At 24.9% G+C, this 27,481-nt stretch overlaps 3 protein-coding genes across 3 annotated transcripts; 1 reads left to right on the top strand and 2 right to left on the bottom strand.

Moving 5' to 3' along the window:
* Positions 1-6,838: 6,838 nt before the first annotated feature.
* On the top strand, positions 6,839-7,730 carry LOC112604096 (small ubiquitin-related modifier 2-like). Its single transcript, XM_025352964.1, has 3 exons — positions 6,839-6,888; positions 7,148-7,276; positions 7,557-7,730. The coding sequence occupies exons 1-3, from the start codon at positions 6,880-6,882 to the stop codon at positions 7,671-7,673; spliced, it is 255 nt and encodes an 84-aa protein (XP_025208749.1). The 5' UTR covers positions 6,839-6,879; the 3' UTR covers positions 7,674-7,730.
* Positions 7,731-10,424: 2,694 nt separating this feature from the next.
* Positions 10,425-13,885, bottom strand: LOC112604097. Its single transcript, XM_025352965.1, has 4 exons — positions 13,825-13,885; positions 13,626-13,719; positions 12,238-12,327; positions 10,425-10,593 (listed from the first exon to the last, which is right to left on the bottom strand). The coding sequence occupies exons 1-4, from the start codon at positions 13,873-13,875 to the stop codon at positions 10,487-10,489; spliced, it is 342 nt and encodes a 113-aa protein (XP_025208750.1). The 5' UTR covers positions 13,876-13,885; the 3' UTR covers positions 10,425-10,486.
* A 3,320-nt stretch (positions 13,886-17,205) lies between these two features.
* On the bottom strand, positions 17,206-23,715 carry LOC112604098 (protein ROP-like). The gene is made up of 10 exons (XM_025352966.1): positions 23,522-23,715; positions 23,284-23,436; positions 23,054-23,209; positions 21,779-21,882; positions 21,283-21,647; positions 21,124-21,228; positions 19,065-19,527; positions 18,804-18,991; positions 17,336-17,496; positions 17,206-17,264 (listed from the first exon to the last, which is right to left on the bottom strand). The coding sequence occupies exons 1-10, from the start codon at positions 23,547-23,549 to the stop codon at positions 17,206-17,208; spliced, it is 1,782 nt and encodes a 593-aa protein (XP_025208751.1). The 5' UTR covers positions 23,550-23,715.
* Between the last annotated feature and the right edge of the window lie 3,766 nt (positions 23,716-27,481).

The following is a 27,481-nucleotide window of genomic DNA, read 5'->3' on the forward strand; positions in this document are numbered from 1 at the left end:
TCTGAATATTCTGAATTCGACTATATTCAATTTTTAACACAAAAAAAATAAAACGAATGGACAGGTTTTATTTTTGAAACTCATGCACAAAGAGTACAATATGAATGTTAACTAAAACCTATAAATTTTGAAAATCAATACAATAGATTACTATTAGTATTAGTATATTAGAAGATGTTGATGACTTAAAAAATATAGCGTAAATGACCAAAAACAGACTGAAATTTTTTCCAAAATTATGAATAATGTATTTTATATTAAAAAAATATCGTATATTAGTATTTTTATGATAAAATATACAAATATGATATTTGATAAGCATATATTATATGTAAAAACATATAAATCTATCCTCGATAAATTTAATCACAAAAAGAATATTCAATAATAATTTACACAACAATAAATAATTACGCCAATTAAAAAATTCCTTTTTTGTCTAATAATATCTGAACGAGGTAAATTCTCAAGTAAATTTGGTATTTACACTAAATTACAGATACTTGTTTCATTGGATATGTTAAAGAACTTTTAGAGATATCTAAAGCTAAAAACTTAAATATGGCAGAAACTCGCTATGGCGTAGATTTTCTCCTTTGGTAGTTCGGAATTAAATATAGTGGACGATTGGTAATTGGGTCACACTTTATCTACCCGTTTTTTTATACAAAATGCGTTTACATTTTATTACCTAGGTATTAAGCCACAAATGAAGTATTTATTTTTAGATGATATACCCAGAGATTAAGCCATAACTATACAACACAAAAATATACCAACGTATGAAATGTATTAAATACAGAATAAGTGTAGTCATATATATTTTTGCTGGACACGTTTTCCTGACACATTGTGAACAAATTTTGCCATTTTGACCTTTGTGAATAAAAAAATATTTATAATTATTGAAAACAAATGTAAATGTTTTTCTCTTTAAGGCATCATAACTTCCATTGTAATTATTAAAAATTGGTTATTTTATACTCGTATATATTATCACGTTACATGCAATATTAAACGTGGATTTTTTGACTGATTAAAAGTATAAGTGAAGAGCAAACAAATTTTGATTTCTTAGAATAATAACATAGGTAGATCATACACCAAAGATATAAATTACGTTTAGTGCCGAATATATGCGGAACTTTTGGACTCTGCAAGACATTCGAATTTATTACCTATCTATACTCGACAATCCAATTAATAATTATTCAAGTGATTATCGATCAAAAAAATAAAAGTGTAGCTGAATTTTTCAGTAATAAAATATATATCGTTAAGAATATTTTCTTAAAAAAATTTAAATACGTAATCTGAGTTGTTATTATAATAAAATATATTGTTAAATATATGGTGCGGCTACTATGTCGATGCTACTCAGTGTATACGAATTGTTCAGTCTACAATCTTATCAGTTAATTATATTAGCTTTTAGGCGTTTAACGTATTTTTTTTTACCAGTTTGCAGTATAATAACAACCTTTAATACAATTTTTGATTTTATTATAGGCACTTAGTGGACCAGTATCAATTATAATTTATAGGAACACTTTGTACCTTATAAGGTTATAACTAAATACAGAATTACACAAATTTCGTTCCAAACTAATATAGTTACTAAACAAACTTAACAAACCTAATACACATCATTATTTTTCCTGTAATATTAAATAAGTTTTAGCGGTTCTAAATGAATTAACAAGCTAGTTACTTAGCTAGTTAATTCCATAATTTAAAATAAAAAATTTTATCAGATAGTAAAAATGATAAATAAATACTATACTTATTACTTAGGTATATTTTATAGATAACAATTGCCATTAATTCAATTAATTTAAACAATAGTATCAATTTTTAATGTATAATGCAACTTGTTTACTGCATGTATTACTTTTTAATATTTTTACATAGCCATAATTTTGATTTTGATAAAAATTTAATTTATTTATTTTGCATTGTGTAAATCACATTTCAGTTTATAATTGGTTTCCACATTTTTCCTCGTTTTATGAACTTTTTCAATAATATTATTAGGTAGGTATAAGGCATTAGGCAATATTATAAATTATAATTTATAATCGGCAATAAGTTTAGTGGACAGTGGGTCGAATAAGACATAATATTTACCCAACAAATAATATTCGTTAGTAGATAGCACATTACGTAAGTAATATGTGTATTATTATGATGAAATCATCTTGATTTTGAATTAAGTAATATAATTTTAAATTACAAAATGCATTATAAAACAATAAACCTTTGTGAATCTCGTGGTTGTATAATTGTAAATATACACATTTACACGAATAAGTAATAAATATTTTTTAATTTTTATTATTTTACTAAGAGTTACAGGAACCTACTTTTTTTCATGAATTAAATATCGGTTAAAAATCATTTTATCATTATTAATTTTAATTATAAGAAATCATTACAAATATAAAATATGTGAACACTCAACTTGGTAGGTATATGCAACTAATACGCTTCCATTCTCCTCCTTATAGAAGCGAAAACATGATCTTTTCTCAATTTGTAATTTTAAGAGCATACATGTTGGGTTCTGATTTTTAAACATATTAATATTATTTGACTTCGACCCGGGTGTGGAATGCGGATTGTTAGATGACGTGTTATGGGCGGGGATCGAATTTTTCGGTTAAACTCCAATCATGTCGTATACATCGTTGCCAGATTTCACAAATAATAGTAATAAATATACTTCGCTATTGTTAAGGCGCAGTTTACGGTATGGGATAATTTATATACAATCATTTATGCGCAGACTCTTTCTCTCATTCACTCCCCTTTTAAAATAAATAAATGTATACGCGAGGGTCGAGAGTTGACCGTCTTTGTTATTTTTGGTCGAGCAGATGGTTTGTCGTCGATAAATATATATATATACACATTGTACATTTAGTGAGAGAATATTGAAAAAGCAAGTTTATAATAATAAAATATTAAATAGCAGGTAAACCGCCAGTTTCCATATTTCAAATAACTATAAGCCTATATAGCAGGGGTGGCCAAACTGTGGCTCATGAGCTGTTTGCGGCTCCCGTCATAAACTCAATGACTCGCATCTTATCTTAAAATACAAAAATTATTACAAAAATAAAAATTATTTTTAATATGAATTAATGAAGAAGTATTATATTTTATTAAATTTCAATTTATAGAAAAAATGTACAAAAAAAATATAATGTTTTTTTTTAATATTTAAATATGTATTTATTTAATTTTAAATTATTAATTAATATCTTGTATTGTTTTGTATTTTATCTATTTTATTAAAATTGATATCTAATTAATTTATTTACAATAATTATAATATACATATATATTAATATGAACTTTTTTTTCATTTTAGCTCTTCAATATTTTTAATATATTAAGCGGCTCGCTAGTCTCTTCTTGCTGGCTACCTCTACTATATAGTACCTATATTAATTAATGCTCTACCATGGAAGGTCAGTTAAAATTGTTAAAACTCTTGATAGGGGTGATTACCCTGCCGTAACTGACAATAATTAACTTTTTAATTTTTTTTTTAAACTGAAATATTTGTTTTTTACCTTAATGCGCTTTATGTATAATATACATACATAATTATAAATACCTACATAAAAAGTAAAAACCAAGAATTAACTCAGTGGTGATTGATCACCATCACACCTAAAAATACTCTACTAAAATTATGACAAAAATAATATTATTTTATAAGTACCTATATATGTACATTTATTCGACAATGCACCATAATACATTTTTGAATATTTTATTGTAACGAATTAGATGTTAATCAGCAAATATTTAATTATTAAGTTAATACTTTTTAAATAATTTACTTTGCATAATTCGACGATCGAAATACATTGTTTGTATAGATAATTTACTATTGAACATTGACAAGTTTATTAAGAGGTCAGTTCAAAAGATATATTTTAATCTCTCACTGTCTGATTAACACGCATTGCATAACGCAACAAATATCTATGGATATTAAATAATTAATGAGTTACGTAAACCTAATCTTATACTGTTAGCATTAATATTAAAGTAAATTAACCTTTTATCAAATTTAAAGTTAAAAAGTTTACATTAGGTATATATTTATATGTATGTTTTTGACTACGTTAATATATTTAAATTTTTTTACGATACATTAATATTTTTAAACCGAAATAGTTTACATTCACATATCACATAACTTGTATACCTAACATTTAAAATATCGTTTAAATGCTAACAATTAACTTTAATATGTATAATAATTAAATTCATTTTAATAACATTTAATCTACAAGGAACATTGAACAATGTACACGATTGTCTCTGTTGACTGTACATTTGATACTTATACCTTTAATATATTTCAATTTTTAATTTTTGGCTACTTGAAGTACACAAATAAAAGAAGTTTATGATAAACATAATAATTAATATATATATATATATATATAATATAAATAGTTTTGTGAATATAAATGTATGCATATTAGTTATTACATATTTTATGCTTTTGTGTTTTTACATGGTGTTAATAAAAAATGTTTACATAACAACATATACATAAATTTTAGATCAAAAACAGGTTTTATTATTTAATTGTAGATTTATATACCAGTTGAAATCTACAGTGACCGTCGAATGTATTAAGAACTTCGAAAACATTACAAACAATTTAAAAACACATTTTATAATACGCTTGATGTAAAAAATGTAAAATATTTGACAGAAATTTGCTTAGCCTCACAATCTATGATAATTTATTTTAAGTACCTATATAGTCATTAGCATAACTTCATTCTATCGATAGTGATATAGCCAGTATATTAATAAGAAATAACCCATTATCGTTATATTTACTATTATAAATATATTATACGTTAAATATATGTATAACCTAACTATAACTCAACCTTGAAACGTAATGGGTTTCAGACACCCTCATTATATAGTTTGGATTTTGGAATATAGTTGGAATGTTGTTCGTATGCCGTGCGAGGTATGTTAAATAAATAAATCATTCTGTCACAGTTAAAAGAGAAAGTAGGTATATTTTTTTAGGGTGCGATCTACGTATTGCCTTTCACCGTGTATTGGTGTATGTAATTTTTATACAGCAGGTTGTATACAAAATCCACTACACACGTATAATTTGGATAGACTTAAAGCCATATGTTTTATCGGGTCTATTGCATTAAAATTTATAACAAATCCTACATATCTTTAGTGTTTTAAATTTTTAATTTACAGCTTGTCATACAGTAGTTATAATTACACGCATAAATTTAAAAATAATGCATTTTTAGTCAAAATTTGTAGTACATTAATAAGTGTAACGTGTGAGTATAGATATTATATAATTATTTTGTAAAAGGTGGACGGCGGGTGATTCTAATTAGTGTGACTAAAAGGCTTTCAGAAATCATGCCTTATTCTTATGGTCCTTCATTATGTTTCAAAAATATAATATCGTTATTATTTATTACAAAATTACGGAACAAATGTATTGTTACTCATAAAAAAATACAGAATATTCATCCATTTAAGAAAAAATATACAAAATAGTATAATAAGATTTAGAATTACAATTATTGTTAAATCAATAGAATATCATAACAGATAAACCAAACAATCTAACAAAAAACATTTAAGTAAAAACTGCGTGTTTTTTCAAAAATAGTAACTATATAGGGATCAAAAATGTTCAAAACTATCGGAAAAAAAGTTTTCACAGATAAATAAAAAACAAAGAATAATTTAAGATGTTTGCAATATACCATTTGCATTCATTTTGATTTTTATAAGTAGCGTAAAAAGGGAGATTTTGAGACCACTGCCACCGCCCTGCCACCAACCACTACCCTCCTTTCTCATAACACCACCACCCAATGTTCACCTCTCCCATGTCAACACCACCCACTACCCCCCCCCTGCTTTTGGCCTGATCTTGTCGTCGCCGCCACCACCACCAACACCACCATCAGGGCAGGCATGAGAGAGGTGGGTAGTAGGTGGTGGTGGTGGCATGGGAGAGGATAGTGGGTGGTAGCGGTGGCTTCAGAATCCCCCTTTATACACTACTCTTATACTAATATTATTGATAAATATAATCAATTATAAATTAATTATTGTTTATAATAACTATAGGTTTACGTACGGATATTTTAATTAATTTTTGCCATAGGTATTTTAGGTTTTTGACTTGAGGACTTGAGGTATTTATAATTTCTACGAAATGGTGACATTTAATATTTCAAAATATGTGAAGCATATTATCTTAAAATTAATCTACATTTTTTAAAACATACAAATATCAACTATAAGGATTATTAAATAGAAGAAAAGTTTAAATTTGGTAATATTAAAATAATATATTGATTAAGGTTTTTTATATCTGTTGATAATAAAAATAAAATTATTCGGTAGTGCAAATTATCCGGAAAATTATTTAGTAGTGCAGATTATTTGAATTATTTCCAAAAAAAAAAAAAAACAAAAAAAAAATGTTATTTAGTCATGAATTTTATTATTTCAATGATAAATTAATAGCTTACATAGATAATTGAACGTTAATCGATAATAAAAATTATTCATTATAACTCACCACTTCACAGGAGTACCTAATACCTGTAGTTATTTCAATGATGAGATTATAAAAGACCAAATGAATGGTCGCATTATGTGGGTACCTGCCCACTATCGAAATCTGTATACATAAATCGATTGCTGCTTGGTGAAGAGGGGGAGGATTACGCCAAGAGTTTGAAGATAAAATACAAATGGACAGAGAAGCATTTCTTCACGCGACCGAGCTGCCGAGCTGTGTTCTCACGTCGACTATACTTGTCTTATACGTCCACTTTAAATATGTCAAGTGTAAGTATTTACAAATTCACGTTACGCACATAAAAAAAATTTTTTTGGTGTTAGTTATTGACATTGGGTGACAGGTAATAATATTAATTATATCTGTTGCTTATCCGTATTTACGTGTAGTCCGGTATTTTTTTCATTGCATTTTTTATCATGACTCATAAAATTAGTATTTCATGACATCGCAGACGCTTTTATCTCGTCCTTAATTTTGTTAGTTATTACATCTTAAATATTATTGATAAATGTGTTTGATATTTAGGAAAGAGGATCTGAATATACTACTATATTAGTACAGCCAAAGCGGGAAATATCTAGTGCTATTTGTATTTATAAAATTAAAAATAATAAACCACTGAAAATATTAATGGAGAAGTACTGCCTTAGAATAGTAAGTATAAACTCTTATAAAGTATATTATTATTATTATTATTATCATTATAGGTAGTTTCACTGACTACATTTTAGACTAAATTACAGTAAAATATTTTATAAATAGGGTGTGTTTCATTAAGAATTTATTTAATACAAGTACCAAAAATCAATATTAATTAGTATTTTAGTTTATTTGTGTGGCTAGTATTTACTATTAAGTAATAAAATGTTTCTGTGTTTGTTTAACACTTGTAATTAAAATATATTTTAATTCATTCAACATTTTAATATTTTAGGGACTTAATAGGGAATCTGTAAGATTCCTTGCATCAAATAATGTCATTAATGAAGATGATACAGTATCATCATTAAACTTGGAAAATTACAGCATTATTCAAGTGTTACGGAGATAAATTGCAGATCAATGTTGAATAATCGTTAAGTCACTACAAATACATTATGAAACTTAACACTGCCACACATTAAAATTTGATGTTTATTGTCTCTAATTATTGTTAACAATGAATGATGATGATAAATAAAATAAATGATATTTAAAAAAATAATATTTTTTATAAACTAATAAACTAAATTTATTTTGTTAAATATTTCAGGTTTTTTAATACATACGTATTTTAACAAACTATATATATTATTATAATAATTATATATTTATATTTATAAATGCAATGTTTATTTTAGTTTTATAACATACTAATAAACATGTTACAAAAATACTTAGTGATACAGGCTGATAGACCAAGTTGACTATCTTGAAATTATTTTTTATAGAAAATAATATATCATAGATAGGTATGGTTATACAATGACCTATTCGAATACCTAATATACAGCAGAGCAGTACCCATTAGTCCACTATTTTATTGGTATTGCTAATGTATAAAAATATGAAGATTTAATAACAAAATATTATTTTATTATAACTAAATAAATTTAAATTAAAAAATAAATAACTTTTAAATTTACAACTTTTTGTCTAGATAATTCCTATTATTGAAAATATACATTAAATACGAATAAAATACTCCAGATTTATCTAGTCTTAAGGTTTTTGTTAAATTAATACACTAATAATATATACATTAAAAATTCTACAATTTAGGTATGTTTGCAATTAATCATGTAATGTAGTTTTTAACATTAAAGCGTATTGGTCTATTATAAAATGTAAATGTAAGATTATTATCTGATGAATCTCGTAGACTCTTAAATAGTTGCTTTGAATAATAATCTTACCTTCGATAAATTAATTCACTAAAATAAAAATTGTACTTTTTATACACTTGAAAAATGGAAACAACACATGTGCATATGTTTAATAGTATTACATCGCCAAAATTATCAAGAAATACCATTAAGTTTATTTCTAAATTTTCAGAAATCTTTAAAAACACAACTCATATAATTTAAACTAATGAATTTCTTTTTTGGTCTATTGTTTTTTTTTTTTTTTTTTTTAAATTAATTTAAAGTTATCAATTTTATCTTACTTACTAAATCACAATATTTATCTCTTGGAAACATCACTTTAGCAACTCTAGTTGATACTATACTACTAGTAGCTAAACAACCGTTTGATATATTTTCATCAGGACTAAAAATTTATTTTAATTAATTTTATATTTATTCATATTAAATAAATATTAAATTCATATTTAATTCTGATCATTTAACTACATAGGATCACATATGTTATTAACAACGTGTGCATGGCTATAAAAATGAAACAATTTACAGTAATCCAATTATATTTAAAAAAATATATTCTTTGAAGAAACAGCATTTGAGTTTAAAATTGTCCTATTATTGCTGATAGTTTTTTTAAAAAAAATGTTAAATTGTTAACTTCAGACTCTGTGCCTATCTAGAAATGGATATTTTCAGATTAAGTATATCAATCGACAATAAATTGTTCTCTAATTAAATATTTAGGAATTTTAGGATTAAAAAATAAAACGCTATGTAAATAATAATTAATAATCATGAGTTAAATGATAGTATTAATGCGTGCATGCTAACAAAATACAGGGTTATTTAATGAATACAATACTTAAATATGGAAAAAACACCTTCTGTGTTATTAGAATTATTAAAACACAAATAATGCACGAATAGACCATTTTGAAATATTAAATCATTATGATATAATAATTAATATTTTTATTTATTACATATTATTTAATATAGTCACAGAATAATAATATAACTTAATAATATATCCTACATTGTAGTTCCTTACGCTACATTGTTATGTTAGTATAATTTGGGTGCTGACTGTTCGTATTTGTGATTTATTCCTCACAATTACAAGTACTTGCTGAGGTTAAAAAAAAATATGATAATATAATAAATATTATATTATATCATACATCAGTGGCCACTGTATTACGTTGTATGTAATACACTGATCATTGCAACTATTTATTATTGTGTAATTGTTTATAATAAAAGCTACTATACTTCATTATTATTAGGTTTCTATGTCGAGAACTTCAGCAAAGGAGACTCTGGAGAACAAAATTGGATTATCAAATATTTTTAGGGTAAAATATTATTTTTTTAATAAAAATAATTAGCCTAAGTCGAGTGATACCATTGATTATATAATATAATATTGGTAATAGTTTTTTTAATCAAAGTTTAAAATAATGTTACCAATATAGTTTTTATTTATTTATTATTTTAACATTAGCATCTATCTAGGTGCTATGAACTAGACTGCACTATGATTCTCAGTAAATATAAAATTTCATGTAACCAAATATAGATATTTTCATATCAGAATTGACAAGTTGAAACTATTCTACCTTAATCCATGTTAAATTAAACACTTTCTTTCATGAACTGCTTTCAGTTAATTGGTTTTTAAAATAAAATAGGTAAATTACAACCAAATAGATAATAGACAATTTCTAAGATTAAACTTTATCCACTAGATACTAGGTTTTAAGATGCTTATTATTTACAGAGACAACACATTTTAATACCATTAAATGTATTTCAGTTTAAATAATAAATATATACAAAAATATATAATATAAGAATATATAAATATATATTTTTAGAGCAGATATATTTTAGTATATATTAACCAAAACTAAACCGAATTAATTTGACAGTAATATTTGATACTATAAATTGTATTTAAAATAAAAATTAATAATAAATACAAAAATATATATGATGTTGTCATTATATATTTTATTTACTCTTCAATTGGAGGTCGGTTTATTCGCCGAATGTAAGTTCGCCGGGTATAATTTATTCGCCGACGGCCATTTGTAGCATTTGTAGATCTCTGTTCTACACTATCTAATTAACAGATTAATGATACAATTTTAAAAGCTATTAAACTAATAAACATTTGTTATAGTAAAATATAGATAAGTTAAACTATTTAAATATGCTATATACTTATATTATATAAACTAAAAATTAGGAATAAGATCCCACTTAGATTAGTTAAATTGTTAAATTAGAAGATTTATTTATTGCATAGAAATAACACATTTTCTGGAATATTAAAAAAATATTTATATTTAAATAAAAAAATATATATATATTAAAATATCTATACAAATAAAGAATTTTAGAAAATATAATAACATTGAAATTGATAAAAGGTTAAAGGGCTTTAAATTTATTTTTACAATTTTTTGAATTGTATTAATCTGAAAATTAGGTTTCATTTTTTAATTATTGATTAATTAGATGTCTCTAATAAAAAACAATAAACAATTGGCATTATCCCATAATATAATTTATTTTTATTTTCTGGATAATATAAATGTGTACAAAAGTACATTGGACCTTATACTTATCTGTTTTGTTTGGTTAATTTTTTTAAATTAATATATACAGGTGAACTTATGTATGAATAACATCGGAATATAACTCAAAGACTTTATAATGTTGATATGTTATAAATACAATCCATAAAAACTATGCATGTAAGTATTAATTATGTATAAACAAGCAATTATTAAGTCAAAATTCTATGAGAATTGTATTTAAGAGGTAGATATTAAAATTAAATTATGTAATTAGTAGTAAATTATGATACATATAGGTTGAGATGTGCCCACATTTGTTGGAACTTTTAGTCAAAATGCATTAAAATAAAATTACCAAAATAAGGAATACAAATTGAAATGTAATGAAAAATATGATTTCTGAAATCTTGGATACAACAGTTTTTAGTCCTTAAAGTAATTAAACACGCTTTATTCATAAATTATTTACATACAATACATGGCAAGAATCTTGTTACTCAAATTGTTTTAACAATTTGGAACATTTTCAGTAAAAAATCCTAATTTAAATATAATAGCTAATTGAAAATTATATTTTTTGGTCTGCAGCAAAGCAAAACACAATATTTAAAAAATAATATAATATGTAATTACATAAATAATAACTAACAATTACACATTTTTTATTTTTTTTTTTTTTTTATTTTAATTGGACATTAAACACAAAATTAAACGTGAATAGTTTCTTCAATTAATAAAACATAATGATGTTTCAATATAAGTGACCCATAAAAATTTCAGAAGATTAAATATTACAAAAAAAAAAAAAATCATTTAAAAACTAGAAGTCGTCATTTTATATATTACTCCTCAAAACTTTTTTTTTCGGTTATTAAAAGATATATTTAATATCAAATTAATCTAGATTAAATGATTTTAAATTGTTTTCACATAAATAGATCATTGTTCTTAATTTAAATATTTTTTATTGAAATATAAAATCTGATAAAATTAGGAGTATCTTATATTATTTAGTATAATTAATATTGATTCATCAACTCTACTCTACTTACATTGATGGTAAAATAAGCAAAAAATAATACTAATTACATCCACAATCAAAACTTTTAAGTAGGTAATTGAAAGATTCATCATTTTATAACAAAAATATACTCTAAAATAGAAATTTCAATTGGTAATTTACCTGATTCAGTCTGTTCCATACGTTGATTTGTAGAACTACGTACAGACTCCTCTTGTGAATTTTGATTTTGTATTGTATTCAAATTTTGATCTAAATATTTCAATCATATTAATTTGTAACACTTAACATATTTATTGAATATTGAATTTATTTACACAATAATGATTGTTAGCTGTTTTTATTATACATATTTTTGTTTAAAAGATTAAATACTACTAATAATGATAAGGCATTCTGAATTATGTTTATAAATTAACAATAATCATGAACGGGAATATTTTTGAGAATACAAATATACTATCATACATCTATGTCTAAGCTATGTCCCGCCTTGGCCTTTAAGGCGTTGGTAGGGGAGTTGACTATATTGCGTCTTTACTCGTGGTGGTGGTGATAACGGTATAGACCGGTCGCTTCGATTTCTGTACTTTATACTAGCGACCGTTACGTACCGTGTCTTATGTCTAAATTGAAAATTATATGAGTTAGAATTTGAAACGTTCTAATTGATGTGGTTGTTGTGCTTTAAACTATATTTAATTTGTATTACCTGCAGGGCTCAGAATGGACTGGAACGTAGTTCTGGTTCATCACATGTTTAAATATAGTGTTCCAATTCGCAAGAAACTAAGTTTTAGCGTTCTGATTCGTTAAAAATTATAATAATAATTAGAAATGTCATACATTTGAAAAATGGCTAATTCAGCTTATCAGTTATTGCTAATTGGTAATAAAGTATTATTAATTGTTAATACCTATCTACTAGTCATAGAAGTAATATTATAATATAGTACTAGTTTATACTACAGTGGAACCTCAATAACTCGAATCGGTTGGGGGCAAAAAAAATTTCGAGTTATCGAAAATTCGACTTACAGAGGTTACACATATGATATGTTATAAAGTAGGGGCCAAGACATTCTTTCGAGTTATCGAAAATTCGACTTATAGAAGTTCGAGTTATCGAGGTTCCACTGTATATATTTTATATGCATATCAAAATTTATACTTTGTATCACCAGTCACCTAAAAATTCAAATGAATTAAGTAAAATCGCCAGTTCATTAGAAATATAAATTTTAAAAATTGGTAGAATTTGTCAGTTTATTGGGTGGCTTGAAGCAAACAAACAGCTAATGTAGTTTTAAACAACTTTTCGACACTTTGTAATCATTTAAACTTGGTTCAGTGGATTCTATAAGATATTTTAGTAAAAAGAGTAATCATAGAGGGTTATATAAAACGACAAGTGTACAATTTGAAATCAATTTAAATGCAATGTCTGATTCTTTAGATGAATTAGGGAGTTTATCAGGGAGTTTATGTGTATTTAATAATAATATATAGCGTTCCGGTTCAAAAAGTTTTCCATTCCGAGCACTGCTTACCTGTCGATCTTCTCGTTAAATCCAAAGAACCCCATTCATTCAACGAGCTGTGAATGTTGTGATTGTTGGCTTCCATAATGTGTGCGTTTGACGACTGTTAACAAAGATCCAAAACGGAAATTATTGCGTTAATGTTGAATTTCAATCAGATTCAATACCTAACTTGAAAATTACCTACTTGAACGAAAATTGGTTTTACCTTGCAAATACACGTGTCCCGCGTCACAGTCACTGTGACAATGACAAACATAAAACAGGTATTTAAAAAATCTTGAGTGGTTATCAGTGTAAATTCAGTGATAAGCACGGTTGTAGATAATTCACAGATATATAAAATTTTTTATATAATTGTGAGATAATTATACATCTGTGATTACGTTTATAGTAATACAACGGTTTTTTCTGTGCTTGCGTGATCACGGTTATCACTGTTATCAGTATTACATCTTGTAATTTTTTTAATTTTTTTTATTTTAATTTGTATTCTCAAATTATTTTATACCGTATTCGGCGTATTCTCTATTCGTTAAAATTATTGTCATGTATACGACTGCTTTAATTTTTATAAATGTTTATGTTCCTTGACGTATCACCGGCTGCGTTTTACTCCTCTTTTCACCAACCGTAAACACGACACAGCGGCACAGGCGTCCAGCTGCCACAGCTTCTACGCCACGCTGCCACAGTTTCTACGCCACGCTGCCTAACGACTCGCTCCGATTGTTTGAACGCGCTGCTGATACACTCATGACAAAATAGATTTCTATTTTGTCATGGATACATCTGTATACAATCGATAATCGATATATTAAATTTATATTATGATACAACCTGTCACTAGTTTTACCGCCGCGCAGTTATGTAAATCTATAACATTGTTCATAATTATTACCAATAAACTAATATTTGTTGTTGACTTGTTATAATTTTGTTATTAGATTTCTAATTGAACTGTTCTAATTAACTATTGAATACTAACAAAGTCTGTACATCCAAAAATCTGCATACCTCTGGTTTACTTTTCCAAATTCAACTTAGTCTTATTACAAATTAATAATATTATATAAAGATGATTTTTAATTAATTTAAGAATACTAAACTCTTTGATATAATGAGAACTAAAGAAGTAATAAATACATCTACATTTAAAATTTTCAAATTAAAAAAAATATTTAAAATAATTAAATTAATATCTTAATTCTAAAACAGTAAATGATGTATTAAAAATGTATTGCTTTTATAATTTTAATTTGATTACTCGTTGATACTACTAGTTTAACTACATCTTGAGTTACGTTTATAGGCCTTTTTATTTTGTTACCGTTCATTTAATTGGTACAGTATACTATTCAATATTTATATCTAGTATAGATACCCTTGTAAAATGTATTATATAAAAATACGGGATATGCCAAAATTACGATATTGTAAATTTATATAATATGTACAAACAGTTAATAAATTAGTAGTGCTGATAGATCCTTATTGTTTATACTCATCATGCGAAATAGTGGCTGGTTTTTTGCATAGTCGGTATTGCCAAGGTTTGATAATTGACAAGAATGAAAAGATGGTACATAGAAGATAATTTGGGCTAATAGTTCAGGAGAGTCTATAAGGCCATCAATAAGACGTCGAAGGAAAGTCAAATTAGCTACTAGTCTTCTGTTAGCTAATGTATTCACGCCAAGCCAATGCATGACTGGAGAATAATCATGGAGTTTTATCTATCAATTACATCAAATTATAATTTATACGATGCAATGTATAGAAACTTACATTGAACACATTCAACAAAATAATTTTAACATTAAGTAAAACATGTATTATATAATTAAAGCTGTTAAATTATTTTAAAAAGCACTTAACAATTAACAAGTTAAAATTCTAAATATACTGTAGTAGTATGCATAATTTCTTATTGAAAATTATTAAAACATGTTTTATGAGTATAAGACTAAATAATTTTAATAAATAGATACTTATTATCTTTTGTTTAATTGAATGAAATTTACAAGCATAAATCTTCTAAATTAATAGCAATAGTATAAATTCTAAGTGGTTATTGAAAATCTATATTTTATGACTAAGGCACGGATTTAATAAAAATAAAAACAAAGTGTTACTATAAAATTACAAATCTTAAATCTCAAGAATTAAATACCAACAAAAAGTAATTAACATCATTTTAAAAACAGAACTTAACAGATAAACTGTAATCAAGGTATTAGAGATTATGTTAAATCATATTTAAAGAATGTATGTTAAGTAGTTAATATCAATTTTTAGTTAGGTAGATTTTTCTGAGTACTTTTCAATTAAATTTCTTATGCATTAAAATCCGTGTTCTAGTATTATTTTTATAGATTAATTATGATTAAGGACTAGAAATTGTGATAAATTAATATAATAAAAACTGTTCGACAAACTAACTTAAACATAGAATACAATTATACATTTATAGATGATATATTAATTACAATAATATTTATTTTTTTTAAGACTAAATGCTAGGTTTTTAAATCTATTTAAACATTCATTATTTAATAAATATGTACTAAATTTTTGCAAAAACACTAATTTTTATAATACTTTAGTAATTATAAGTTACTAAACTACATCGTGATAACATAATTAATTTTTTTAAATAATTAAAAATGTATATCATTTAAACTTGTACCTTTTAAAGAAAATAATATGACTATTAATAAATGTTATCACTTCTTTATAAATGGCTACAATGACATTAAATATCACTAAATGCATTAATCTATGTTATTATATATAATGATTACTATAACTTTTATAATTTATTTTTTTTAAGCATGCAATCAATAATTTTGCAATACTAATTCAACAAAAAAATAACTTTCAACAAGTTATAAGTAATAAAACCAATTATTAAAATGTGTAAAATTTATATATTAATAATATATAAAAATACACCCACAGAAACAAAAAAAAAGAATATTTTCATATACTTGGATTGGTTGTTAATTATTAATTTTTTAACAATAATATGTATTATCCAGCTATGTTAAGAGAAATGATATAATTATTATTTATTACACAATGCACTTTTTTTCATACAAAATAAATTCAATTTTTTTAATTGATTTAATTTTGGTATAGAAATAAAATTTAATATTTATAGTAAAACATTTTGTATGCATAAAATCATAAATTTAAGTTAATTAATTTTTTTAAGATTTTCTTTGATAACAGGCATTTTTGTGATTCTTAAGAGTCTGACATTATATTGTTTTTTTATATTATAAAGGTGGAAAAAATTAAGTTATGTTATCATGATATTTTACCTAATACATTATATAATTTGTTAATAATTTTAGTTGGTATAGTATGTCATTTTGATATTTGGAATAAGTTAGATTTATTTTATATTATATTTTATTTTTTATTTTGCAATTAAGGTTTGTTAAAACTATAGTTGTTGTACAAATATTATTATCTATTGAATTCATATTTTTAAAACAAAAATTATTAAATTTCTTTCTTATATTAAAAAATAAATAATGCAAAGAATATTTGGGAAAATTTGTTTTGAATCGGACAAAATGTGTTAACTTAAAGCTGATAAATTTTTGATGAAGTCTTCTGGTGTAAGAATGTGTGATGAACCTGCTCAAAATATATTAAGTATAACTAAATTTATAATACAAAATTATAAGTAAAATATTTGATATAATTACCTATAATAACCTCCCAGTTCTTGACATTACTAGTTACTTCATATACACATCTCATCTCAGAAAAACTGACTCCTCCTACCACAAAAATTATTATTCTTGGCACATTTCTTATAAGCGGTTCTCCTTTGTCTTTATCCTTATGCCAGTGTTCATATCGTGCACTAGAAACAATTCATAAATCATTGCAACAGTACTGAATAGGTAACATGTTATGTCAATAATTATACACTGTTTATTGAGTGTATAAACATTTTTAGTATATCATATTAATTCATTCATGGATGTAATTACTTTCAAAATTTGAAAAAGTTCATGTAAAGGACAAGTATATTAAGAACAATTTTTGGTTGTACATCAATAACTCTGTAAGAAATTTCATAACAGATTTGATGTTATATGTTAGTGTAGTAAATGATTTTGTAGCCATTTTAAAATAATGGAATAACAGAAAAAAACAATTATTATTTTGAAACTTGTACATTTTTTTGAACACGGAAAAAATGTTTAATTATTCAAAGATTTTACTTAACTGTCCAATCGTATTATGACCGGGTTGTTTTAAATATAAATGAACTTTATTTTAAAAGTATTTTATAACAGTAACTAAAAATGGACATCAAAAATTATTATATTGTATAGTTTGTAAACAACACTAAATTTAAATTCAATTTAGTAACTGTCTATCGCCAAAAAAGTGTAATTTTAATGTATTTAAATTGACTACATGAATGAATTAATCGTTAAAATTATATATCATTCAAATAAATTTATAATATTAGTTATTTTATCGCAGAAAAACATTATTCTAAAAATAGAAATACAGTAGTAGCTGCTTATTAAGAACACTTTGGGACCAAGATGAAATGTATCAATTAACTGATTGTTTCTAATAAGCGATTAGTTTGATTTGTACTCTGAAAAAAATGAAAAATATATATTTAAAAAAATGTATTATTAACTATGTATGTATAATTTAAAACAGTATCTATATATTTTACTATATTATTTAAAATATGTAAATATTTATCAATGTTTGTTTTTCTGCATCCAGTTACTCCATGACGATATTTTCAAATGAGTAATGTTACTCAAAATCTTTTTCATCTGCACGGTGCTGGACTCCTCTCTTGAGGACACTAAGAACTTCTAAAATTTATTTTCTTGAAAATTTGCTATGTTATATGTATGTAAAACGGAGGTAACACACGCAGGTGCGGCGTCCTCTTAAAAAATATTTTTATAAACGTTTAAAATTATAAATATACAAATAAAAACAGAATTTAAAGCTTTTTAAAACATATTATAATATTTTTTATACTTTCTAAAAAATAACTGTCAATAATTTGTCATTATTAATAAAAAATCTCTTCTAATTATTTGAGTAGATTATAATAATTAAATGTGTTATGAGAATAAATTTAAAATACCAAGAAATTAAATAATAATAATAATAATATTAAATATACACCTAGATAAGGTATAGTATCCAGATAAAGTAGCTCTTCCTGCTAGAAATGGAAAATGTTCAATATCCAATTTGTCTTCAATACTATCTTCCACTACATCTTTGATCACTGGTGTCCAACGAGAAAACTCATATGTTTGTTCTGAAATACGCTCTTTACGTGGAATTTGATACTGTTTTGTTCTGTTACCCTGAGGAGAAAGAAAATAAATTGATTAAATTTGCCAAGTTTAAATAATATAAATTTTATTTTATAATATTTACATCTACAACAGAGTTGATACCAAGCAAGTTCAAATTGATAATTGCTTGTTTATCAATTGGTGACAGTTGGGCTTGTTGTATCAGTTTATTAAGATTGTCTTCTGATATTCCATTTTTTGACAAAACATACAATATAATTATCCTCATTTTATCGTTGCTAGAGACATTTGAATCTAACAATATGGGTATAATATATTGCATATGATCATTGATCTTTTTACCCATTGTATCAGTACCCATAGCAAGACCTTGTTCCACTTTACAAAGTCTGTCAATATTACTTGTATAATGTTGCATGCAATCTTTAGTTAGATTTAAATGCTTTAAATACTTCTTCAATTCTTTTTGATATTGAGGCGTTTGTTTGATCATATCAGATAAATCATACATGGAAGGATTATCTTTATCAACAGTAGACATGCGTTTAGAATCTTTAAATTCCTTGAATTGTTGTATTATTTTTCTGAACAGAATAACAAAATATTAAATGGAAAAGCAGTAATGTAATTATAAATTATTTGTATTAGAGAAAATGTAGTTTAGAGCCCCAATGTATGATCACTTATTTTATAAAATTAAAATACATGTTTTTAAATAATTATTAAATATAAAAAATTAAGAACGGTAGGATAGAAAAATGTTTAAATGTCTTTGATTTTTAAGGATTCAAATACTAATGATAAAAAACTATTTGTCAATATTTCTTATGAACAATTATTAAAATATAACGAGCATGTATGTGTGTGTGTGTGTGCATGACGTATTCTGTATCAAACAACTTGAGTGATGTGGTCCTAGAAGTTGGATTTTATTTTTTTGTAATGTATATATGTGTGTGCCATTATGTTTCCATTTTATAAATTTATGTTTTTTTATTTTTAAATACCTTTATAGTATTTGTATAATTGTATAGTGTAAAGGTCTACAAAGTACAGGCAGTACAGCCCTCAGGAAAAGAATCAGTAAATAATTGAATACATGCAACCTCAATTCAAAAAAATATAAGCAGAAAAAGATAAATTTTATGTATATTTCTCACTAATAAAGAATTTATAATATTTGCAAAATTCGAATAAACATCATAAAAACACTTTCCCACCATACATGGGGAGTCAGTATGAAATCACTTAACACAATTTATAAATCTCTTATATTATCACAAATACACTACGGCTTCTAAATTTATATCACAGCCAAAGAAACCCAACAATCTTCAACCTACCGACAAATGACATTCAAGCATCCATTAAACTCAAAATATACTCTAAATGACAAAATTATTGGGATACTATTTCTTCCACCAATAAGTTTAAAACAAAGAAAGATGCAAGAAATGGATACCACTTTCTATTTCAATTGACGACAAAAAGTTGCAATCACAAGATGCAAAATAGGTCACTCATTCGCAATCTAGTCTTTACTCATCAGTAAAAATCTGCCACCCACTTGTCATGAATGCCATGCAAATTTTTCAGTTTAACGCATCATCCTAGATTACATGAAGAACCGAGACTTAAGAAACAACCTAATAATACCACCTAATATAAAAAAAAGCACTCAACAAAAACAGTATTTTTAAAATCATTACATATTTAACCAAAACTGATCTCATAAACAAATTTTAACAATATATAAATCCCCCATAAGATTAAAGTCCCAATAAAACTTGTAAGTTTTTTTCTTTTCTCCCTTTATTTTTATATATCTCTAATTTTTACTAGTAATTTACAGTAAGTTAATGAGCCGTGATGTTGAAGTCTTACTTATAAAAAAAAAAAAAAATTATAATTTATAAATTATTATTAAAATTAATACCAAGTATATTTTTTAGTATATTATAAGAATTACTTATCAAAATATTTATAAGTTATATATTTCTATAAACTTGATAATTATAATATGTGTTTATACATTTTTGGCTTATTAAAAGCTTTCAATATTTTATGTAGCTATTGAATAAAAAAATTTGGAGGCTCCTAGCATAGTGTATATGTCACTCAATTGTTATACTGCCGAAAAAATAGATAACTTAGTATCAAAGTAAAATTTGGAGACTTACTTGGATATAACAACAATATGCTGATGTCTGTTCTCCACCCAGAGTTCATCATTATCATCCAACAACACTTCCTTCATGATAGAAGATCCTACATTGGCTTCAAATCTATTGAAATAAAATTAATTAAAACTAAGAATAAATGCTATAATTATATCTCACTTATAAACGTCATTTTTTATTGGCAAAAGGTCATGAGCCATAGCTTGTAATGTGAGCTCATGTAAGACTGGAGATACACAATCGAATCCTCTGTCTAAAATAATTAACTGAGAACGCACTTTTTCTGGACCTTCGCCCATTGTTGGGTCATCAGCTTTATAAATATTTAACTTTTGTTGTAAAATTTGAGCCAATTCAGCATTGCGTTCAAAATCACTTCTATATCGTAATGAAGGATATTCCCCTAACGTAGCACAAACAGTAGCAATCTGTTCTGCAATACGCTCCATGTTTAGGATACGGCTGCTTACTAATAATGGACTATAGTAACATTGAAATGTTTCACGGGAGTCCAATGAAAATACCTAAAATATACATTAATAATATCAATATTGACAATTAGATGTATGTAAAATATTGGAAAAATAAATTAATAAACATGTTTAACGTTTGATATGTGTGGTCTTGGTATTTTATTTATATTAAATAAACACACCTGACTTTCATAAGGTAGAAACGCAATGTTTATCTCTTTGAGGGTTTTAATTTTTTTTGCAGCAACTGAATTGCACAGTTTATTGAAAAGTTCTTCTTGACACGCTTTTGTTAAAATAAAGCAATTAAAATATAATAGCATATTAGTACATTAACCATAGACATATATTATTGATATTTGGTGTACAACTATTATATTATAGTGTTACTGATGTTAGTATACTGTGTTAATAATTTAATAAGTATTTTTATAGTTTGCTACACAATAATATAACTATTATTTATTTTAAAAAAATGTCAAAAAACAAAATTCAATAACTTAAAATTTATTATCTAAGTATAAGTGGAAATCCATATAATAATAATAAAATAAAAAAAAACATTTAATTCACCAAATAAAACAACTTAAATAAAATCATCTCTAATTATAAAACTAAGATAATTCACTTCATTGTTAACCATAAATCATAAATCTAATATAGGAGATAAAACCAGAAAAGTATTTAAGTTAATGTATTAAAGTATTGTATTATTTGTTTTTTAATAATAATAATAATAAAAAAGTTAACAGATAATTATTATTTTAGATGCCAAAGGCCAAAATGTTAATTACAACTTTATAATATAACTTTTTAAATATTTTTTTACTAAATAATTAAAACATTTACATATATTGCAAGAGTAATATAGGAGTTAGTTTAAAGTTTTTAAACAATAATATACATGTGTATTATATGTATATATAATTTATTTATTTTCAGATAACATTAATTTATCAACAAAAAATTGCCATAAATCAATTTAAACAAAGCAGCTCCTTATTATCTGTCAGTCAACTAGTATACTATTAATCACTATAAAATCTAAAAGGGAAATAAATGAAGAATACACATTAAAATCCATTGAAAAGACTAATTAATGGTAACAACTTTCTCGCTTATGAAAATAATAAGAATAATAGAATTAACATACCGGCTTTATATTTTTATTTTTAAAATTAATGCCAAAATTTCATTAATATTGGTTATAGTTTGCAAAATATTTATTGTAATTTATAATGGATAAATTGAGATAAAGGTATAACTATAGGTATTTTAAATAATGATCAGTAAGAGAAATTTTGACACATGTAGCTAAAATCTCTCAAATGTTTTATCTATAATTGTAAGTGTTGTTTAATATATAACACATATGATATAGGTACTTCAGAAAACAATTAGGAATATTATAAGAATCATGCATCTACATAAATGGAGATATAAATATAATATTTTACCTTCAATGAAGAATACATGAGCATTTTTGTACATTGGTTTCTCTGGACTAGAGAAATCTCTGATGAGTATGTCGACGGCATTTTCACATGGAGTAATCAAGTAAACTGCATCCATTGACGGCAACGGTTCGCGATTCTTATTAAGATGTTCGACAACTAAAACAAAAAAAATAAATGTTAACAATTTTACCTTTCACTCAATAGGTAATGATACTGAAATGGATGCTCACTAGCAATCCGTTCGTATGTTATTTGATGCATCTTGCAACATGAAGATATTATTCTCATTGACAACTGATCGACTACCAGCACACGCCATAGTTTCAATTTTTCCTCCAAACTCTTATCCACATCATTTTGTTTGATCACTTCGTCCATAATCTCTATAAAATAACAACTAATATTAATAAGAGTCTATGTATTATTATACATTACGAACGATAATGAGCGGTAGCCGCGATAACTTACTCTGCCCAACAATTGCTTTCAGTGCCATTTTTTTTCTAGCGTACTGACAAATTTAATTGTGTATTGGAAGACTGCGATGGCAGTAAAGACCAATAAAAATTCAGAAAACTTAAAATAGATAGGCTAGAAATTTACGTAAGTATATTTTTTGAATAACGGTTATTCAATACGCAACTTTCAACTACACTGTAGCTCAGTTTCTCAGCCACTACCGACAGGCGACACTACGAATACCGGTCACCGGACTACCGGATTTCCGGAGTACTACGACTGTCTACGACTACTAACACTACCTGCAGGTCGCAGGTGAGTTACTTCTACTATCAAGTATCAACATCCAAGGCTCGAAGATAACATATAGGACAATAGCGCAATGTGACCGATGATACGAAAATAAGTTATTTCGCCTCTCGTAAGTCGTAGTCTCGTCCACGGTTATGATGATTGTAAAGATTTTTTTATTCTTTATAATAGACAATAGTGTCGTGTTACGGATAATCTCGTCTCTCGTGATTCATTTTGATTTTATACAATATAACTTAAGAATCAATCATAGAAAACGATCAAGTTTTAAACATTTTAAAACTAAGCTCTCAACTAAATATACATTATAATATAGTCAAATAAAAAATTGTAATGTAAAAATGAAAACTTTATTGTAATAATAGCTAATAAAAATAATATGTTTGTATTTTGTAATGATTGTAAGAAAAAACATATTTATAATTTACATATTTAATTTTTTTAAATTCCTGACTTTTTATTAAAATTTAATTATTAAATTTGTATTTAATCATTATGGTGACGTTTATAAGATATGTATTAGTAAAAATATCTGCAGTAAAATTTATAAAATTAAATACTAATTTAATAATAGATACTACTAAGTACTATAATAATACAATATTAAAAATCATAAAATGAAACATAGTGTGTATATATATCGATTGATAAAGGCTGTTGGACTATATTATTTCCGCTGAAAATCGTGTTAGCCGTTTTGTATGTACTAAAATATACCATTAAATTAAAATTGAACATACTTATTTACAGTAACCCACATATGACACTTTGGCACGAATACAAGGAAAAGGCAGATTATGCTATGCCTCCATTTAATTACTCGAAATTCCCAAAAAAAATGTAATTATATATTATAAAATGGTAATAAAAATTTCAAATATCTACTGTAATTTGATTTAGAAACAAAAACCAAAAATCGAAAATTGTTTGATGAGAAATATTTATTTTCCGATTAAATATCTAATGTCATATAAGTTTGAACTTAAAATGCTTATCAAAAATTTAAAAGACTTTCTGATAAGAAAAACTTTTAAAGATACTTCTATTAAATTATAAATCTAAAGTTAAAAAACAAAAAAATGTATGAGTTTTTAATTATAAAATAATTTGATTATTTTCGGGATTTTTATGAACTTTGTAAAAATACAATTTTAAACGCTTATAAAAAATATCGTGACTTAAAATGTTCGATATTTTTTAATTAAGGTATCAGCAAATTCAGAGTAGTTTAGTAGGTACCAACTTTTTAATCATTTTTATCCAACGAATAATATTTAATTGACATTTATAGAAAACAACAAAAATAAATTTCTCATGTATAATATTAATAGCTCAAAAATAGTCGAAATGGCAAGTGAGTATGTTTGGATTCACTATAAATTATTTTGTATTATATAAAAATGTATAGGCACCTTTATTCTATTAATTTATAAATTAATTAACTGTACATAATTAAAAATAATAATTATTATAAAAATTTTTTGTGTATACATTTTTTAAATGTTTTAAAACATAAACTGCTTAACTAATGGTAAGTGGAAGTAGCACAATATACTATTAAAAATGCATTGTAATATTTTAAAATATATTCACTAGTAACAAAATTTCGAGTTGAGAAAATGTAGTTTATCAAAATTATCAATTGTCTATAAAAAAAGTAAAAAACTTAAAATGCCCCTGAAAATGAAAAATAAAAAGGAATAAAATAATGATTTGAATAAAATTTGCATATTTAAAAGATATTTTGATCAACTTAGGTATAACTAAATACTATTACTTATAAATAGGATTTAGAAGTTGCGGAGTTTGTCGATTGCGTTCCAGACGCAGATAAACGATTTTTTGCCCACCTTTTCCGTGTTCTGATTGCGTCTTACTGTATAGTAGGTAAGCGTTAATGTGACAGATAAATGTGGAGGTATATTTAAACACGAATTGGTTTTTACTTGATGAGTTTACGAACATGAGAATAAATAAATAAATATATTTTTGAAGTTAAAAATAAAATGATATGAATACAATTATGCATAAAAAAAAGAAAATACAATAGGTACCCAAAATTTAAAAACTTGGTTTGGTGAACAAAAAATTGTATACGCATAATATTATATCATATAAACTTAATTATGTAATGATTTAAATTAAAGATTTATAAATGAATTCTTCTATTTCCAATACTATTTTGAATTTGTCAATGACTATGTCAATCTTAATACTAAATGTTAGTTTTGGTTTAGTAAATATTAATAATAAACTATATTAAGTCAGTTTTGACTAAATATAGTACCTACTCCTTAAGTTACTTTTTACTATTGTTAATTTAGATAATACTAGTTCGCAGGAACCACTTGTAATTGGTATTACACTGAATAATTTCAGTTCGGTGAAAAATCCATTAAATGATTTTATGTATACTCAAGTATTAATTTATTTAATATTTAGAATTTATGTTACGAAAACATATGTTTCTTTTTTACAAAGTTTGGCATGAGTGTTTTATTTCAATGGAAATTAAATTATATAGGTTACTTAAAATTTAAATTATGAGTAAAAATGTTGATTTTGCATTACCTAATCAGTTTTTACTTTATAATTAATCAGAATAACAGAATAAAATTATTATAATATAAACTTAATATTACAAGCTTTAGTTAAAAAGGAGTTTCAAATGTTGTATTTTTTTATTACCTATTTATTGTCAACTTTGTATAATACATTTATTTGCTAAGTAATTATTATTATAAATAAACATTTTGAAAAATTATTTTATTTATTTACCTCGGTAAAATATAATCGAGAACATTACGGTTGAGAACGTTATTTTTTGTAACACGATTGAGAACGCTCAATATATTTTTTTTCCAACTTTTCCAAAATGTAATCGAAAGATAATTTGAGCACGATAATCGGCTATCGAATGATAAAGAACGTTATACCATTTTGGCTGAACGATTGATCCGGTTGATATTTAATATTTATCGGACGTTTATCGGATGTTATTTATAACTTAGATACCAAATATACGAGAGAATGAGGTCCGTCAGCCTGGCACCCCGAATTCAAAATTTCGACCTCAAACCTTTTTAGATAATTAGTAACTACTACGTTGCTACCAATTTCTAATTGAATAAATATATTATTAAGAAATGACGAGATTCTAAAATCAAAGATATTATAATATATAATAATAATTATTCATGCATTTTACATTTAGATAATAATAAAAATACTTAAAATCCAACGCCTAGTAGAGGTGTAGTATAATTAAGTAAATAATAATTAAATTAAAAATTTATAAAAGTTTATATTTTTAAGAATAAGAATATAATAACTTATTCAGACATTTTAATCTTATACTATTAAAACGATAATAATTAGTATTTGCAAACAAATATACATTTACAATGTCGTTATTACATGTATATATATAAGTGAGTCAGTCAGCATCCCAAAATTTGAAAACGCCGATTTCGAGGGTAGGTTTTAGTTACAAATTCCGATTTTGCGTTACAAATTGCTACAAATTAGGTACAATTATCTAAAAGGTGAGTAATGTATTAATTGTGTTGATGACGTCAGACAGCATCCCAAAATTTGGAAAACGCCGATTTCGGGGTAATTTTAAGGTTACAAATTCGATTTTGCGTTACAACAGCC

Source organism: Melanaphis sacchari, unplaced genomic scaffold, assembly GCF_002803265.2.
Source record: "Melanaphis sacchari strain LSU unplaced genomic scaffold, SCAv2.0 Contig119_pilon_pilon, whole genome shotgun sequence".
Classification (NCBI taxonomy): domain Eukaryota; kingdom Metazoa; phylum Arthropoda; class Insecta; order Hemiptera; family Aphididae; genus Melanaphis; species Melanaphis sacchari.